At 50.8% G+C, this 19,049-nt stretch overlaps 1 protein-coding gene across 1 annotated transcript in view; it reads left to right on the forward strand.

The window, feature by feature from the left end:
• Positions 1 to 19,049, forward strand: part of ZSWIM5 (zinc finger SWIM-type containing 5) — a 102,242-nt gene that overhangs the window by 56,712 nt on the left and 26,481 nt on the right. Inside the window, exon 2 of the mRNA XM_087730808.1 lies at positions 14,657 to 15,013. Within this exon, the coding sequence (XP_087586934.1) occupies positions 14,657 to 15,013 (357 nt within the window). The remainder of the gene's footprint in view (positions 1 to 14,656; positions 15,014 to 19,049) is intronic.

Genomic DNA, 19,049 nt, shown 5'->3' on the forward strand with positions numbered 1-19,049 from the left:
CCCATTGTGCCTATCCAGCAACATCTCTTGGTGGCACAGAGCTCTCAAAGCTGCACTTCTTACCAATTACGTGATTGGAGATGGTGAGGATGCTAACGTGGGTTTTCATACCTTCATTAAGGGGAAGGCTGAGTGATAAGGGCTTTGTGGTGTCTTAGAGGTCCCACAGGGTGGAGTGGTTGCGGCTGCCCCAGAGGTTTCCTCAGTGCTGTTGCTCAGCGTTGCTCACTTAAAAATCAGGTTGATTTCTAGCAAACCACCAGGATGGAAGGCAGCCATGACTGCGAACTTGCTGCTTGTATTTTAGGTGTCCTGATTATCTGCTGTGCGTTTTCTTTCCCTCTTATCTCCCATGCACTCCTGCCTGCACAAATGCTGAGTATACTGGGAATGTAATTTGCTTCTACTTTGGCCTGGTGTACTGATGCGATTGATAACTCACATTGTGCTGACAACAGCCATTTTTAATCCTTTCCTTACGGTTGGAGAAACAAGGGGGGATGTATGAAAGCAAGGCTGTTGGAGCGGCCGTTGCATGGGTGGAAGATCCACAGATGACGTTTTTGCTTTTGCAAATGCACGTTGTGAGCGTGATGGGAACTCTGCTGCTCATTGTCCTTCCAACCATTTCTCCTTATTGTAGATGATGTGGGAAACTGTGCTGAGGAGTTTCGTGCCTCCGGTTCCACCTGTGAGCATCACCTGCTTGTTGGCTGAATGGCGCGAGACTCTGCTTTCAGCTCTCCTGAGAAGTGTTGGTCTGTCCATCCATGATGAGTTCATCTCTAGGTTTAACAGAGTGGTTTCTCTAAACAAGGAACTGAATTGATTTTAAAGGAATACACCTCTTCTGTAAGATGTCAAGGTCATGATCCATGAGAGCAGCCTGTAGACAGATGTGTTCATCACTAAGATGCACTTACCTTTTATTTCAAAATTTCTATTTTTATTTACATTTCACTTGCTAGGTCCCAAATTTGGTGCTTCCTCCCCTCGAAGACGGCTGGGCCTCAACCTGCCTGTGGAGTTTCCATCTCCTGCGGAGGAAATGCATAGTGTGGAAATTGGTTCCTAGGGGAAACAGCAAGTGGAAAGTGTAATCCAGCGTAGAAGTATTTATTTTTTAAAGACAAGTGGCAACCTCCTGTCCCTCTGCTGCCCCGTGCGCTCCCTGTCTATTTCAAATTTTAATAAATTTCTTGTTTATGTTGAGGAAGCAAATTAATAAGTAATGGCAATTGCTCTTTAGAGAGAGAGGCTGCTGAAGGTTGCAGTTGTTTTAATTTGGTGTGTGTTGTCGCAGGGACTGTTTGCCATTGAGGCGGGCTTATCGGTGTCAGGGATGGTAAAATGTGACGGTTCCCCGCACACACAAGCATTGGCTGTAGTCTTGCAAGTAAGTCTCTGAGCAAGGGTGCCCGTGGCTGTTTGCACAACGGGGGAGTTAAGCTGGTCTTGCTGGGAGCTTTGGGGCTCCCGTCTCCTTTAGCTCTGCGTAAGTTTGAAACCCGTCACGACTGGATGGACACATCTTCCCCACGTATTGCCAGGCAATGCCCAGCATTGCTCTTCCAGGTGAGCATCATTGTTTGGTGCGTGGGGCCGATCAGATCTCAGCCCTCTTTGTACACCAGAAATCCACAGCTGCTTCCTTCAGACACCCACCCGAGGTGATGCTGTGTTCGGTTTGGAGGTGGCCTGGCCCTGGGCACTGTACATACCCCTTCTGTTGGGACACGGAGATGATGGTGGAGCCTGGCTGTGTCTGCACCAGGGTGATGTTAACATCGCTGAACAACTAAACCTGAATGCTCAGAAGCTCTGAGCCACGACGAGAATGATTAGATCTGCTTAAAATGTTAGGAGCCTTGGGAAGAAAACTGAGTTTAATTTCTGCACCTTTCTGTGTGGTTTCAAGCTCATGCTTGCATCTCCTTGAGGTGCCTGTGATAGCCAGGCTTCTCCCGTGACCCCACAGGTTGGGGCTTTTCAACCCCAAATGGTCTGATTGCTGTTACTCATTGGCGTGGGCTGTGGGCCAGCATCCTGGTGGGGGCTGAGATGGCACCTCTTGGAGGAGAAAATGGCCTCTTTGTTTTATCTCCTGGCTGTTCCTCGTCTGCAAAACGTGAGCATGAGGGTGTGTAATGCCTGACGCACAGTCAGTGCAGCAAGCTGTGGGAGTTGTTAAGCAGCCGTGGGAAGCGGGGTTAGAGCATCCAGCGTCAGGGCAGGACGGAGTCCACCCACATGGATCCATTTTCAGGTGTCATCTTGGCGAGGATGACTTTCCCAGCGTTGGCCCTGACCCCTCTCATTACAGCAATGTAGTTTGCAATTATGTGCCCTGTTCAGCCCAGCGGCTGCTGTTCCTGGAAAGCCCGACCACCACAGGAGTTTACCCAACCTTGCAGATATTCCAGGTTGAGCCCGAGAAGGTCGCCTGCGGGGAAGGCAGGGCTGGAGGTTTCCTTCCCGGGGAGGCAGCGGCGGAGCGTGGGCTCATTGCATCCCTTGCTCAGTGCTTCCCAGCCGGCTGTCCCGCACCACTCGCCGTTGCTGCCAGCCCCTGCTGCCTCGGTTCCTGGCTGCATGAAGAGGGACCCTGCTCCTGGCTCAGCACAGGGTGGGGAAGTTGGTGGGTGCTGCTCTCGGGGGAGATCCCCAGCGGGGTCCAGCTCCCCAGGTGCGCTCTGCTGCCTGGCTGGGTGAGAGACCCCCAAGCCGGGATGTGTCACCCACGGTGTATGGCTTCTCCCCCTTTTCTGGGGGTGTCTGTGGACCCTCTTTCAAGGGTCAGGGGAAGATTTCCCCCTCTGCTTTTCAGTCTCTAAGTGGGAGCACCATGTAATACTTGGGTTATGTGCTGATTAGGGCGATTCCTAAAACCCTTTGCTGAGATTGTGGGCAAAACCGCCTTCTCTCAAATTACCAGCTTCCCTTTTCAAAGGGAAGAGAGGAGTCAACTCCCCAGTCGCTCATCTGGTTTTGCTTTTTACTTTGTTTCTGTCCCGTTATGCTGAGCTCACTGCATTTTTGGTTGCTTCCAATTCCAAATTGAGATAAATCTGTTGATAACCCTCTGGCACACGTGGTGCCTGCTGCCAGGGAGCTCTGCCTGGCTCGCCTCGCAGAGGATCGGGGCAATCCAGGAGCAGCAGGAGGCTGCAGGCATGGGGTTTCACTTCAGTGGGGCTTTCAGGTTGTACTTAAGCCAGCCAGCAGATAGTTGACTGGGATATTACAGGACTTTTTTCCCTTTTCCCTTTTCCCTTTTCCCTTTTCCCTTTTCCCTTTTCCCTTTTCCCTTTTCCCTTTTCCCTTTTCCCTTTTCCTTTTCATAAAGGGACTTAATTACTGAAATAGGACTGTGGTTAGAGGAGCTGGAAACTCTCCATCCACTGCCAGAAGGACGTCATGCCACATAATGGGAGAAAACCGCCACTAAATGGTCTCACGTCACACTTTTCCCCTTTCCCTTCAGTCCTGTGTATTTAGCATTAGCTGCACAACGTAGATTTCCTTTTGTTTTAATTGTGACAAATTCCAGAGAGAAGGAATGGATCGCTCCCTCGTTTTTCTTTCTGCTGTAGCCCCAGCCATTCTGATGACAGATCTTGTCATTACGCCGTGTCGTTTTAGATGTTTGCATTGCACCAAAAGCAAACGGAGGAGGCTGCAGTCTAGCCTGTGTATTGAATAACAATGTTTTTCCAGAAAAAAAAAATCTGTGAAATTCTTAATCAGAAACACGAGTTTCGCAGAGGCAGCCTGTACACCGCTGCCTACCCAACGAAGCAACGGCTTGCATCTTTCTGGGTATCAGCTTTTGTGTCCCTTTGTGTTTCTGAATGCTGCGAAGCTGTGGAGTCATCTTGAATGTGAAAAGCTGGAGGGGTCATATTTTCCCATGCGTGGTGGATCCTCCGGGACAGCTTTTCAGTTGCAGGCTCCTTGCTAAAGCAGAGGTTTGTGATGTGCGGCTGGAAGATGCTGGGGACAACGCGTGTCCGGAAGGGGCAAGGGTAGCGCCGAGGGGTTTAAAATCATGGCACAGGAATCTGCGTCTTGTGAAATGCCTGCGTGCTAAAGATGGTGAAAACTGCTGATGCAGGAGAGCGGAGCATCTTTGTCAGGCATCTGTCTCCCAACCGCCTTCCTTTCAAGCAAGGAGGGCTGCTGGGGAAGTCTCGGCTCCACAGACCTCCTGCTGCCTTCCTGAGTTCTCAGAAGGGTCATGTGAAATCTAATGTGATCAAAAGGGGTTTTTAAGTGTTATTTAAAGCATGATGACTGTTCTGCAGAGGGTTTTCATTGTGCAGAATTGGGCGATTTGACTGCTCATCAGCTGTCACCCCAAACTTCGCTTTGGGGTCTCACCAGAGAGGAGATACTGGCAACTGAGAACTTGTATGTGGTTGCTTCACTTGGGTTGTTCTTGTTCCTCTTTCATTTTTCTTATAGTGCCTGAACACACTGCCTTGCTGTTGCCCTCTGAAGTGCGTTGCGCTTTGTGGGCAGCAGTGGACAGTGTATCAGGCATCCCTTTTGTGATACCATTTGTGGGGCTTGGGGAAATGACCGTTCCCAGGAGATGGCAAGGAGTCCAGCTGCTGTGGCACAGTTTGTGGGCTCCATGGAGCTGACTCTGTAGTTGTCTGAGTAATTTTGGGCATGACGTATGGTTTGGTAGGACAAGAGGACACCCAACAAAAACCTGATCCTTGTGGAAGAAGCAGAAAACTCATCCACCAGCAGGCTGAACTGGGCTTGGGAGCTGCCACAGCACGCTTGGATGCTTTGCAGGTCTCTCCGCTGTCAGATTTGGTGCTTCTCAGATACCCTCAACACACTTCCTACACATGATGGATGAAAACCTTGTGACCCTCTAGCGATGCACTTAAGCACTGCCATCCCTCCTGTGAAGGGCCAACAGGGGATGGGGGACCCCGATGTGCATGCAGGACTCTTGCAGGAAGAGCGCAGAGCCAAGATGGAGATGTGGGAGGCACAATGTGACAGCAAGTGTTCCCCCCTCCAAACTGTGGTCCTGCTGGAGGTCCTCATGTAGCTTACCCTTCCCCGGCTCTGTGCAGAGATCCCAGGGAGAGGAATCATTTGCTGCTTTCCCCAGCACCGTGGGGCAGATGTTACACCTCATGATGCCAGGTCCTCCAGCCTCTCACTAGACGGTTCCTCACACTTTGCAGCTTATGGGTTGAAAGAAAGCTGGAAAAACATTTTTTTTTTTCCCCACATGAAATCAAGGTGTGTGCCTGCCTTTCAGCTCAGTTTTTGCTGGACATTGAAATTCAGCATCAACGTTCCCAAGCTTGACACCCTGCCTCATCTCTTCTTCTGGGATTGCTCTGGTCAGGGATGTCACCAAGGGCTGGTGACCAGCCCAGCCACTAGTGTGCAGCAGTTATTTGAATGACTCCCTGTCCTGGAATTAAAGTCCCTTCCTTCAGGAATAATTAATACACTCACAAAGTTTCCCAAAATTATTCTGGAATAAAAAGTCCATAGAGGAGCCTGATCTGGAATAGCAATTGCTGAATAATTTATTCTGCAATGACTAGTTAATTTCCCTATGTGGAGCAGCCCTAATAAGCTCCAAAATTTAAGCTTTATTGGTTTGGGGTGGGGGGAAAGGAAACCACTAAGTTTTTGTGAAACTACTGAAGTGAGCTAAGCTGTTTAAGTATAATAATATTTCTACAATATAAAAAAATGTTTGGCTGTGGTTTCCTCCATGAAATGCAATAGCAAAAAAAAAAAAAAAAAGGTGGGTTTATTATAAATGGGGGCTGTAAAAGTTGTCAGGAGAGGGGGGTCGTCCTGGTGCCTGCTCCTGGGGTCTGTGACCAACTCCCGAATACGGGGTGGAGAGCAGAAATGGCAAAACGGTGTCATCTCAAAGGTTTTTCTACTTTTGGGGGAGCAGTTTCAATGCAGAGCCCTTTTCTGTGCTTAAAAGCGAGGTTTTCAGAAGGAAGTTAATTGACCTTTTCAGCAAATCTGTTGCTGAGGCCATTACCACAAATGCTGTTGAAACACTTCGTAAATATAACGTTCGTTTAACAACGTTGCCAATAACTTAGAAAGTCAGACTTTATCCTCCCTTTAAAAAAAAATAGAGCTATTCTTAGTGGAAAAAATGTCTTTTTTGGGAAGAATTTGGAGCAGATTTTCATACTGAATCTAGGCTGCCTCCTTCCCTCAGAAGGCTTCAGAGGGCCAGGAAAATTATAACTAATAGCTTTCCTATAAATTGTAGAGCTGCTATTTTAAGGTCTGGTGTCTCAGGGAGGAGCAGGGTGGTGTCCTGCTTCCCTCCATTGCTGTGTGATGACCTGGTTTGATTCTGATCTTTGTTAGGCTGGCTGCCGGTCCTGCCCCATGCAAAACAAAAATGTGGGAAGAAAACAAGCCAGGAGGCTCTCAGGCTTGGTTTTGCTTTTGGTTTTCCATATTGGTGGGTTGAGTTTGGGTTTTGGTGTGGAGGTGGCCCGCTCTGGAGCTGGCTTTAAATTGCAAAATATGCATTGAATGCAATTTATCTTTGTGTATTTGGAGACAAAATCCAAAGCTGATCCCCAGCCTGAGGCCAAGACGTACCTGAAGAAGCTGCCAACATGGGAGGGAGGCCACATCTTGGAAAAGCAGGTCAGCAAGGGGAGCAGATATGTAGAGACAAAAGGATGTCCGTGGCTCTGGAGCAACTTCTTCCCTGACGAGAGGGTACCCAGGAATGAGCCCTTAAGCCAGGAGCAACAGGTTAAGGGGTCTGGCATGGGAGGCACTTCGCTTTTAGTGGTCAGGATTATTTCTTTGTGGGGCTAAGGGTTGCATGAATTGCCACATAAAAAAAGACGATGGAGGGAAGAGGGCTGCTCCACTCGCTTTTGACAGCGGTGAAGATCAGTGATCCCATTGTAGTGACACTTGCATGGAAGCATAACAGGCATTTCCTAATTAAAACCCTTTTATGTACTAGAAGCCAGCTTCTCAGCTGTTGGAAATCTGGGTGACTCCATTGAAGTCGGGAGATGACCGCAGCTCAGCCCCGCATGTGAGTTTTGGCATCTCCCATCCGTTTCCTTGAGGCAGCCAGGGTGGTGACAGCACGGGTCTGGGTCTGCTCCGTGGCAGCCTCGACTGATGGGACACGTGCGCCAGCAACAGTGAATTTCCTCCCCATGGATATTTTCTTTCATGCTTGAAAAAAAAAGCCTGCATCTGTTAAGAAAACACCTGACCTATGACAAGGAACCGCGTTGCTCCTTGTTCAGACACAGCCGCTCATGAATGCAGAGAGAAGAGGGATGCTTTTGGGATGGTCACAGAGATGCGTCGCTTTTTCTCCCTTGACGTAGAGATGGTGCGTTCACCACTGCTGCCAAAAAATGTACTGCACATCCTTGTCTTTCTAATTTCTCATGGTTTTAAGAAAGCTCTTTATATTCAAGCTTACCATAAGATATACTGTAGCAGTAAAGACCAGAGTCTTGACAGCATTTTGCCACCAGTTATTACATGAGCAGCACGTTAGCAAAGATGCGGCGAACGCTTCCGCTCTTCAAGCTCTTTCTATTGCTTGTGCTGCTGCAAAAATGGCATTTGGGTTGGTTTGTGTTAAATCTCAACTGCTAGCGGAGGAATTCAGCTTGCAGGGCTGCACGTTAGCAGAGGAAATCAGTCCGAGCTTTAAAACTGGTTGTATTTTTTTCTTCTTCCCCCAAACCATATGTCTTTGGAGCAAGGGTTGCGCATCTGGGTAGATTAAAAACCCGTTTGTTAGCAAGCGGCAGAAGGATGTGGAAGGTGATGCTGGGAGGGGTGGTCTTGGCTTTAGGGCTGGCAGCAAAAATCAAAAAAAAATGGGTCTTCAGGTTTGGATGGGCAGCAAAGAGCGCTGTGGGCTGGGGGGGAAATGGGGGAACAGTTCTGAATATTTTAGGGGAATGTTACAGAACGGGAGCGGCCTGCTGGAGCACGGTCTTGGTCCAGCCACCCCCTGAGCTGGGTAGGGGGAGGGAAAAAACCTCCATTTCAGGCTCCTAGATAAACAAACACCAGAAATCTCATAAGGGTAATAATGGAAATCACTGGGAAATTGAGTTAATACAAGGGCATCTGTGTAAGTGAATGCTCGGGACAGGGAAACGGCTTTGTCCTTTAACTCTAGTAATGCTGGAGCAGATGGGAAGCACGGTCTGCTTCACGCATTAGCTGGCTCAGATAAAGAGCAAGGCAGAGGCTGGTCCTCGTGGCTGATTAGAGGTTAACAGGGATAGAAACCAGCGGATTGACTCTTCATTTGAAGGAGGTGTTGTGGGATCAGAGCAGATGGCAGAGAGAGCGTCCCTCCAGCTTACTCAGCTGCTCAGAGGAGCTTACAGCTCCCTCCAGCACAAACAGCCCCACTTGCATCTCCTCTGTTTACAGCTGCAGCTCGTGCTTCTTCCCTGGCCTACCCAGAGACACAGTATTTCTCCAAAACCTGTGGTCTGAGGCTGTAGGTACGTGTGGGGACACTTGCAGGCACGATGCGTCCTCTCCAACCCAGCCGTATCCCTTTGTTACGGCTCCTCCAGCGTCGGCTCAGCTGCGGGCACAGCCTTGGTGGGGGCTATTAATGGTCTTCGTTAACTCTGCAAAGCCAGAGGTGCTTTCCAGGAAAGCACAGGAGCATGGTAGGGACTGGGGAGGAGGGCTGCGAGGGGAAAATGTACAGCAGAAGCAGCACAGCTGTGTTCTGCTGGGGCAGCATCCTCCGGCCAGCCGTCGCCTGCCTCCTTCACCCCTGCCAAGGTCTCGCTCAACGGCAGCACCTTTGCCTGTGATCACAAAAAGAAATCGCTTTGGGGAGGAGGGAGGATGTAAACTCGTACCAGCTCTGCTCATTGACTCGCTGGAAGCCTGGATTCCCTATTTTGCGAGGGAGAAATGGCAATTGATTCAGCCTTACCCTCTTTCTTTTTGTCTGCCAGTGTTCTGAAAAGGCACATTTTATCTGTGTGTGACAACACCTGCCTAGGGTGCCTCTCATTGAGCCGCGGTGAATCAAAAGAGCAACAAGAAAAGTGGGTTTAATTGCACACATCTTCAGCGGAGTCTTTCTTGCACTGGCAGTACAAAAGGCCAGCCCCGCGCTGGTTGAATGGAGCCCGGGAGGGCTGGGGCACGCCGTACTCTCCGTTACTATCGGAGGCAGATGATTCACTTTGCAGGAGCATTGTCATGTGCAAATGAGTTCATGAGCCCATCTCCTTTCCAACTGCAAGGTCAGGGACTCAGCAGTTGTCATCATCAGCCCGCTGGAGGAATTGATCTAGAGGCTGGAAAGCTTTGGGAGATTTTACTAACCTCCGCTTCCCGCTGCGTGAGCGCACCGACACCTTCCTCCCACGGGTGTTATCTGCATTACAAATATTGACCGATTTTAAGTTCACGTTTGGAAAGCTGCTGTTTTGAGGCATGGAAATGTGACTGAGAATGGCTTATAAATAACACTCGGTGCAGCAATTATTATTCATTGCTAGTTATGGTTTTCACACAGTGGAAAAACAAATGGTTTTTCCACTAGGAGCTGGAGCTGCAGTCCATTTAATCACTAAAGAGCTTGGAATTGCTTTAGTTTAAAATACCTTTCCGCTGTGGTTTGGAAATTTAAAAAAAAAATATTTGGGTCATGTTAACCTAGTGTATACGACTTGCACTGAGAATTTCAGTTTACCTCGTCTACATCTGCTGAGCCCCATAAATATCCGTGTATTCATTCCCATTTGGTTTCGCAGAGCTCCTGTCTGCCTGAAGGCAGAGCTGCCCAAACACAGACCTGAAGTGGGGTTTGTCTGATTAACAGTGGGTTCCTAGGAGCTCAGCACCGGGTGCAAGAGCTGAGCCACTGTCTGCCACAGCCACCCCTCTCCGGCCGGGACACAAGAGGATGCGGCTGGTGCTCTTGGAAGCTGCGTGAATGGACTTCCCATCACATTGCTCCTAGCGGAGCCTGCCCAAAATATCAGCCTCAGTTACTAGGAGGTCACTTGAGGTTTTGGCAGCCAGATGTGGGGGTGAGTTCCTTATGTACAGCATCTGGCTGCATCCCGCCAGTGGTCTTTGCTCAGGGGTGGATGTGGTTGCATGTTTCCCTCTGCAGAGCTGTTCCTTGCCCCTCTTTGAGGTTTCCACAAAGACTGAGAAAAACCTTCAGAGGAGGCAGAGGAGCCACAGTGACGTGAAGAAATGCTCCTTGCGTTACCCGTGCGTTACTGGTCCCCATCCTCTTGCGCAGCAATGCCAGTGCAGCAACCTCAGATGGTCTCTGCTGGTCCAGGGTTAGGTCCTAGAGATGGCTGCTCTGGCGTGAAGGCTGCCTCCCTGGCAGGATTGCGCTAACACTTCGTGAAAGGCAAGCGAGTGCCATGCCTGGGAAGAGTGAGCTACTTTTTCCAAATGGCACAACTTTGTGAATGACAACTGTGACTTCTGCCTGGGCTTGCGGTGTGAAATCTGGAGGATGGCTGTGAGCAGCAACTGCCAGAGGGAGCAGAGCTGAGCTCTCGAGTTCCTGGCTAGTGTTGTAGCTGTGGGGTCTTCCTCTCCTTGCTCCTCCTCGTGGTTGTTGGAGGGCTCTGGATGACAGTTATGAGAAGGGAAGGAGTTAAGCCTCAGTTTTGCTTGTTTCTGGGGTTTAAATTTCCACCTGTGGTCTGCCCATCTCCAAACTTCAGGTATTTCAATGTAACCAGCTTGCGTAATGTCTTTACCTTCTGTGGTTTGCTGGAGGAGCCAAGACTAGGGGTCTTCACAGCTGGCCTGGTGGCGGGTTGGAGCTGCAGGACAGGCTGGTAGTCTCTCCTGATGGGTGGCTCGTGGACATCTGGGTTAAAAATACCCAGCTGAAAGACTCTGCGTGCCTTTACAGAACTGGAAGGGTTTGCAAAGCTCCTTTTGGTTGAGTAGGTTTAGAGATCAAAGAATTATCCATCTTGGTTAAAGATACTTCTGTTCAGGCCTTAACGGTCTTGTCTTGATAGCAAAGCCTCCTGTGCTGGAGCTCCTGCTAAAGGCTTGATCCTTCACAGCCGTTTCAGAGTCCAGCGATGTTTTGTGGGTCTGCATTCCTCCCAGCCTGCAGGGTTTATCAGCTCCAAAGAGGAAAGTGTTGCCTAGCTGATGAGTTTGGAAGTGCCATTGGTGGCACTGGTGCTCACAAACTCCCAGGAGACATTTCTAGGGTTGGTTTTCATTTAAATCGGAGGCACAATATACTACGACAGTAATGCAACATCAGAGCTGAGACTCAGGGTGGGGGAAAAGGTCCTTCCTTTGGTGTTTTGTCCCCGTTTGATGGGTAATTGGGATTAGGAAGGAGATGTGCTCATCGTGCCCTGTGTGCCTGTGAACATTTGTGGCACCTTTCTGTGCTCTTTCTGGGACAGGTATGAACACTTATCTTTTGCAGCCTGGGTCACAGGGGCATCCACTGGGAAGCATCCATGGTAAAAGTAGGGGAGGCTGCTCTGGGGCAGGGAGGAGGCGACGTTGTTCTTGGGACAAAGCTAGGCTCCGATGGTGTGTAATGAGTCTGTAGTTACAAAGATGATAATTATTTCTTTTCCATGGTTTTCAAGCCCTGGCACTGTCGCTTTGCTGGCAGCAAATCAAACATCAAGTTAGCTTATGTTAAGGAACAGAGGATGAAGTCCTAGATAAGCACTCAGCTGTAGGAACGTCTTAAATTGAAATGTGCAGGGGGGACATGGAGGAGAGTATGTTTTTGCTCTCAGCGCTATCCAGACCCTGTGTCTGCGGCCAGGGCTGTGTTTGTCTCTGCTGGAGTGCCGGTGTTGCCTGCCCCACGTGCTGCTTGGGATGTGAGATGAGCGCCAAGGAGGGTGCAGTGACAGCCGTTCTTCTTCAGGGTGACCTGTAGCCTCTTGGTGATTGTAGTATCAGGGTTTCATGTGGACCAGGAGTGAGTGCTTTGACGGATGATGGAGTAACCACACCATAACCCTTTAACCACCACTCTTCTTTAGGACAGTGATACCCATCACTGCTAAGCTGGCGAAGCCATCTCTCACCCATGGATGCTAGGGTTGGCGCTGGGTGCAGACCTGGCCGCGGAGCAGGGTGCAGTGTGGTAGCTGCTGGCTGACCTCCTGTTAATGTAAATAGTCCCAAATAATGCCGCTGTTCCTGCCAGCTCCTCTCTCTCCCCCTCTTGCCGTGTTTAATTTCTAAGCTTTAGATAAACTAGAAACTCTATACAAAACATTTATCTTAAACAGACCTGCTGCCACCACAGCTAAAATCTAAACCGACGCTTGCCTTAGGGCTCAAGTGCCAGATGAAATTGGCAGTTGCTGATGCGCTGATCGGTCCTGTTCGACCTGTAGACCCCAGCTATGAGTTGCGAGGACCAGCTTTCACAGTGGATGGGGGAACACGATGTGTGAGAGCAGCCTGGGAAGTATCTGGGCAAATCTCTCTTGGGGGGCCGGATTCAGACCACGGTTGATGTATTTTCAGACTTACCCCTGTCTGAAACAGGTCGTTTGGTTAAACAAGTTCATCTAGTCTTATACCAGTTAGCCCCAGGTGGGGTCTGGCCCATGATCCTGGTAAAGTAAGCATTTGAAGGCAGTGTTTATGGTTAGTAATTTGTCTTAGAGGGTTTTTTATATATATGTGTGCATATGTGCCTATGTATATACGCACATATACATACATTATTGCTCAGGAACATAGTTTCCAATCCTTTTAACTTGTTAAAAAAGTAAACTAGGGAGAAACTGGCAGCGAGTCGGAGCCGCCTGCCAAGCATTGCAGACCAGAGAAGTGGTAAAACATAAACACTTTGGGGTTATCCTTGGGATTTATATAGTTTGGCTGCCGGGGGATGGACTCGTGCAGAGGGGGGCTGGTCAGCCCCTGGCTGCACTGGTCCCGTGATGCCAAGCCCGGCACCTCCACAGCCATGCTTCCACTCTGGCAGCGTGCGAGCGAGAGGGCAGCGCAGGGTTGTCTGTCCCTCCCCTCCCGCTCTGCAGGCTGTGCCGGGTGGGTTTTGGGCAATGGCAGCAGAACAGGTCTGCTTCTCCCTCCCTGCACTAAAGTGAAAGCAGACCTCCTTGACGCTTAATCAGATTTGAATGTGGTTTTTGGCGTGGCTTTAAAGAGACTGGCAGTGAATAGCTGGTTTTGATGCCATTTATTAAAAACCTCTGGTAGAATTTGTCTCGGAAAGCCTTTGTGAGAGCTGGCAAACGCACAAGGGTTTGATGCAGTTAATGTATTTTAATCTTCACCCCCCCACCCCTTCTCCTTTTCTGTCACTAATTGTAGGGCTCTCAGCTGTCTGCCGCCTTCTCCGGGGGGACGGCAGGCAGGCTCTGCAGGGACCGCTGTACAAACACGGGCTTAATATGGTTGCAGTGGCACGGAGAAAAGTGAGCATCCTCTTCGGGGAAGAGGGCTGGGGTGGGAGGCGCAGGGTACCGGGTCCCAGGTACCACGCCAGGCTCTGACACGGGGGCACCTGGTGGCTCTGGCCACGTTAATTAACCCCCTGGTGCAGCCTTGTTCTCCTTGGAGCAACGAGGCAGACGGATGGGGGAAACAAAGATGTCCCTTTACCAGGAGGCTGGGCAAGTGCAAAGTGTTGGTGTTGGACCTCCTCAGCAGCTGGCTCCTGGTAAGGGCTCCCTGGGCTTTCAGATTGAGGTTAATGGGCATCCAGTCTATTCTCGCTGACTTTATCCCTCACTTGCTTGGTGCATTCACCTTCCTTGGACCCAAGGGACCTTCTGAGCCCATTTCTCACTCTTCACCCATGTTTGGGACTTGTTGGGACTTTTTTTCACGGTTTGTGTCAGAAGGTGCTGCAGCCCCTCGCAATGCAGCGGGGGCTATCGGGAGCACCATAACGTTTGCCTGAACAATTTGGGCTGTCCCTGCAGCCCGACACACAGATTGCACCGATGAGCAGCTGGCTTCCTGGCTGCAGTATTTCGAGGAGAGCTCAAGAGCTTTCAGGGCAGCAGCAGATATTGGGGAGCTCAAGGAACAAACAGTTTCCCCCCCAGCCCGCTGTTCAGGCTGTGCATTGCTCCCATCCCTGCTCCTTGTTCCTGCTGTGTGGAAGAGCTCAGAGCTGCCCTTGAGTGCTCTACCTGGTTGAGGGACTGAAGTTGGAGTAGTGTTGCATTTAATTTGTGGGTTTTTTTGTCTGCCTCATCAAAGAAAAGAAAACCTGTCCTTTTTCTGCCAGCCCTCGCTCACGTGAGTTACAAATTCAGCGAGAGGGAGGCGTGGATGAAGATGACTCCCAGGAGAGAAACAGTCTGAGAGACTCTTAAACAAATGGGAACTGAGCAGCTTTGCTCGTCCCCTGAGGGTTTGGCTGTTAAATAAACTCACCAAAGAGTCTGGCTGCACGTGTGTGTTGGTGCACAAGTGTGTTTGTACGCAGGCTGGGTGTTGCTGGGTGTAATCCACCAGGATGGTGTGCATTGGGTGGTGCGCTCCTTGACATAGTGATGCGTAAGCGGTTTTGGCTGGCCCTGTCCACCTTCCAGAGTTTGCATGGGTGGTCATGGTCAGAGAGAAGCTAACGTTTTCCTCTTCTTTCCCTCTCCAGGGTTCCACCTCAGTGGGACAGTAACAGAGCCAGCGACTGCAACAGAACCAGAGATGACCTACAAGGTGGCCATCAGCTTTGACCGCTGCAAAATCACCTCAGTGACATGCGGCTGCGGGAACAAGGACATTTTTTACTGCGCCCACGTCGTGGCGCTTTCACTGTACAGGATCCGCAAGCCGGACCAGGTCAAACTCCGTCTTCCCATCTCAGAGACCCTTTTCCAGATGAACAGGGACCAGCTCCAGAAGTTTGTTCAGTATTTGATCACGGCACACCACACCGAGGTGCTGCCCACTGCCCAGAAGTTGGCTGATGAGATCCTGTCATCCAACTCGGAGATTAACCAAGTGCATGGTAATTCCTCATCCCTCCCTGGGTGGCTCGGCACTAATTCACTCTGCATTTGGGGCTGGGGTGGTGGTTTCACACTGATGGTGGTGACCTCCTCTTTGCCATGTTCGTCTGTTGCTGCACAGAGAGAGGTGGCAGTGTCAAACTGACGTTAATGCGTGGGTGTTGGGACAACACTGATGTTGGCCATGCATCCCCATTCTGCCCTCTGTTCTTCTTTATGTGTTTATCTGTCAAACAGTGGCTTTAACAGGCAAGAAAAGGCAGAGCAGGCAGGCTGGCGGTGCACAAGGCACAAGTAGGATGGAGAAGCCAAGGGTGGAGGAAGGGAGCACGTTTAGTCTCCAACGCAGAAGGACGTGGTGCTGGGACCCTGGGGAGCGGGAGGTGCAGTGGGGACGCGGCTCCTCCAGTGTGCGGGGACATGGTGTCAGCCCAGCCCTGCACGTTGCTAAGTCAGATGCGGCTGAGCTGGGAGGAGATAAAGCTTTAATCTCCATGGGCGTTAATTTGCTCATAATAAATGAGCGCTGCTGTCCTGACCTACTGCACAAAGGCAGCGGAGATGTGTCCTGGGGCTTTGTGTTTGCAAGATGCTTTTGACTTCCTCCCCTGGAAAGCGCTGGCTGGGGGACGGTGCCCATCCCAGCCCTGCTCCAGTTGCCCATTGGCCCAGGAGGTGGCCCAAGCCAGGTGCTTCATCAGCCCAAGCCAGGTGCTTTCGCTGTGTCTTTCCAAGGAGCCCAAGAGCTGAGGTTGCCCAGGGTCTGCAACAATGAGCTGCTCCCCACCGCGCCTGTCCCACCAGCTGTAGAGCGGAGATAATAAACACTTATCTGCCACGGAAGGGTGTCAGGGGGATTAACACATGCCTGTTAAGTGCTCCGAAGATGAAAAGCCCCATATGCAGCCTAAAATAGGATCTGAACTGGTTGAATCCACATTTAGAGGTGAGGCCATGGGTCCACCTCCACTGTAGGGGTGATGGCAGCTCTGATCTTGGATATTTTCGCCTCCCGTCCCTTTAGCTGGTCGTTCCTGCTTCTACCTTGGGAGAGGCTTTTGTCTCCTCTGCTGGGCCACATCTGCTGCGTGTGTGGTTGTGCTCTAAATTACTGGCTGGGGGGTTTCCTCATTGTTTGGCATTAAGAAAGAATGAGGAGCTGTGGTACTGCAAGAATCTGGTGAGGTCCACTCCCTGCCTGAGCTGATCCACTGAAGCTGAGGTTGGGCAAGATCCCTTCTTGGCTATTGTTTGAGGCTGCTTTCTCCTAAGCAGATTGAAGAAAAGCTTTTAAAGCCCCGAATATTTATTGCTCTAGAGTCAGCAAAAGGCTGGTGATTGAGAGTCTTACAAAGATACAGATGTTGGCTCTGGTTCAATATCTGCCTCTTGTTTTTACAAGTGGTTTTAAAAAACAAAGCAAAAATTCTCTTGTCCCTTCAAACCTGTGCAAATCCATGCGCTCCAGCGTGTGATTTTGAACCAACAGAGATGCGTTGACTTACCCAGCAGAAGGTGACACCTATCCGACACCCGTGTGGCTGCCTAGCTGGGGTCACAAGCAAGTGAACACCTCTACAAGCAGGACTACAGCCTGATGTCATCCTGGGGAAGGATGCAGATCAGCCTTAAGATGAGGTGATCTAAGATGATCTAAAACTCATAGATGTCGCACCCTGTGAAAAGGAAGGCTCAAAAAAACTCACATTCAAGTTCAGAGTGATGTTGTCCAGGGCTTTGGCTCTTGATCCTGGACAGTGTTGCAAGCTTTGCCCTCCCCGTCCTGCCAGTGAAGCACAGCCGCAGTGCAACTACATCGCAGAGCTACTTGAGCAAGGAGCCCAGGGCGAGGACAGGCTGCAGGCATGTGGGGCTGCCTATATGAGAGCAATTTGGGGGCTCCAGTTGAAGGGGATCCAAATTTTTCCCTCATCTTGCCCTTCCCTGCTGCAGTTCACGTGTTCATAGAGGGTCCCTGATCCAGGGATTTGAAATTCTTCAAGGTATGCTTTATGTGGAGCTTTACCGGTTTATGCATGCATTTCTTGGCTGTGTCTAGTTCAGACCCTTGGGGTCACACCTTCGTTCATCTCTGGGTTGAGGCCAAGCTGGCTTTGGGCACCTTCTGCATCCCAAACAGTAACCCAGTGTGTGCGCTGGACACCCAAGGTTATTACACCTTGGAGCAAGAACAGCCTCTCTGGAAAAATCCTTTCTTTTTTTCCCCCCATTTCTTCTGAGGAGAGGTCTGTTGAGCTTCAGATCAGCATGAGGCCTTCCCCACCTGCCTCTGGTCACCCAAAGGGCTGCTCCTTCCATGTTGATGGTGAGCACATGGGATGGCGGAGCCGATTCTGCACCTCGGGAGCACTCCAGGCTCGCTGGGGAATGGCTCTTGTGCAAGGGGATTGTCTGGTTTTGTAAAATAAGGCTTTCAGGGATGCTCCTTCTCCCCCCGCAGAGCCTGAAGGGCAAAGAAAATGACAGGCCATTGTCTGGCATGCTCGTCTCAGGGCGTCGGAGCTTTGTTCCTTGCAGGAGTCTGTAGCCGCAGGCTGTGCACCGCATGCCGATCTTCCCGGCTGCCTTCCTAGAAGGAAATGCAAACTATCCAGTAATGATGGAGTCTCGGAGCGCAGCCAAGGCGCTCGCGTGTTCTCGAAGGATTCAATCTGAGCAGAGAGCCTAGGTGTGCCTGCCGCTCTGCTCCCCATTTGACCTCTGCCTGCTTAAGTGGGTCACGTTTCTGCTCTCGTAGCTGGCTGCAAAGGGCAGCGCGGTCACAGCGAGAGCGTCTCACGTGTCTGACACCTCCACGCTCGGCATCTGAAGTGGCAGCTGGAGTGAGGAGGCGGGAGTGGGTTTCAGTGCTGCTGTGTCCCCTCCCCAGGTGCGTTCCTGCTTGGGGACAAAGTCAGTGGCGTGACTGTCCGGCACAGAGCAAGGCTGCAAGGTTGTCATTGCGCCAGCAAATGCGACTCGTGGCTGCTTGGTCTTTCCTGGTGGGGTAGCTGCTGGGGGCAGCCAGGACCTGCAGCTGGAGAGCTTGGATCCAACAGCCAGGCCTCTGACAGAGAGAGGAGCATCTGGTGGTGGTCACCGTGGCACCCTGCGCCCTTCGCTCTTCCCAGAGCATCAGCCCAGGGCTTGCGTTGGTTTGCTACGGGGCCAGCCTGACTTGAGGAAATGCAAGCTGAGAAAGTGGCTCAGGGCCACCAGCTGTGGTGGGACGTGCCGGGGATAGGTGCAGCTTTGCCGTTTCAGGCAGATCCATGCTCTACCACCATGAACCATGGGAAGGATATGTCCTTCTGCGGTGTGAATGAGGAACAGAGAGCGATTGCTTTGGTGTGCAGTAAGGTATTGCAGAGAGGGCCAGGAGGTATCGGAGAAGGCAAGGCTGAGAAAAAGAGCTGAAATGGGAATGGCAGGCAGAGAGGGAGATTTCAGAGGCAAAAGCAAGCAATACAGAGGAGGAAGGACTCAGAAGCACCAATGAGTCCCGACAGCAGCGCTGGGTTTCCTGCTCTTGCAGCGTGGATCCAACATCCAGCAACAGCGAGTCCGCAGGGTCCAGGTCAACCTTGGGAGGGGGCATTCATCTCCTCTCGCGTTTTGATTCATGCTTGTAGGGGATGATTTGAATTTATTTTAAGAGGAAGACCGGATCAGTGTGGGGGGTACAGGAGGAAAGCTGCTGTCTCAGATACATCCTTACAGCCTGATTGGGATGTCTGGGCTTTGGAGGCAAACGTTGGATTCTTCCTGAGGGCAAAAGCAGTCTGTGGCCAAGGAAGGAGAGGAGGCTGGTGGAGACTACTGCAGGGACAGAGACAGTGGTCATTAAAATCTTTAATTAGAAGCTTAAAGACAGGAGAGGCAGCTCTGAAGAGTGAGAGTGCCTGTGGGCCCAGAAGATTTGGGGCTTAGAGGTATCCTTCGTGCATTATCGGTGAAGTCTCCCCCTTCCATGGGGGAGGAGCAGGAGGTTTTGGCAAGCCCGGTGTTTGCAGCTCGGTAACTCGCCCTGCATGA

This window comes from Nipponia nippon, unplaced genomic scaffold, assembly GCF_047370975.1.
Source record: "Nipponia nippon isolate SJK-2023a ecotype South Korea unplaced genomic scaffold, ASM4737097v1 scaffold_5, whole genome shotgun sequence".
Taxonomy (NCBI): Eukaryota; Metazoa; Chordata; class Aves; order Pelecaniformes; family Threskiornithidae; genus Nipponia; species Nipponia nippon.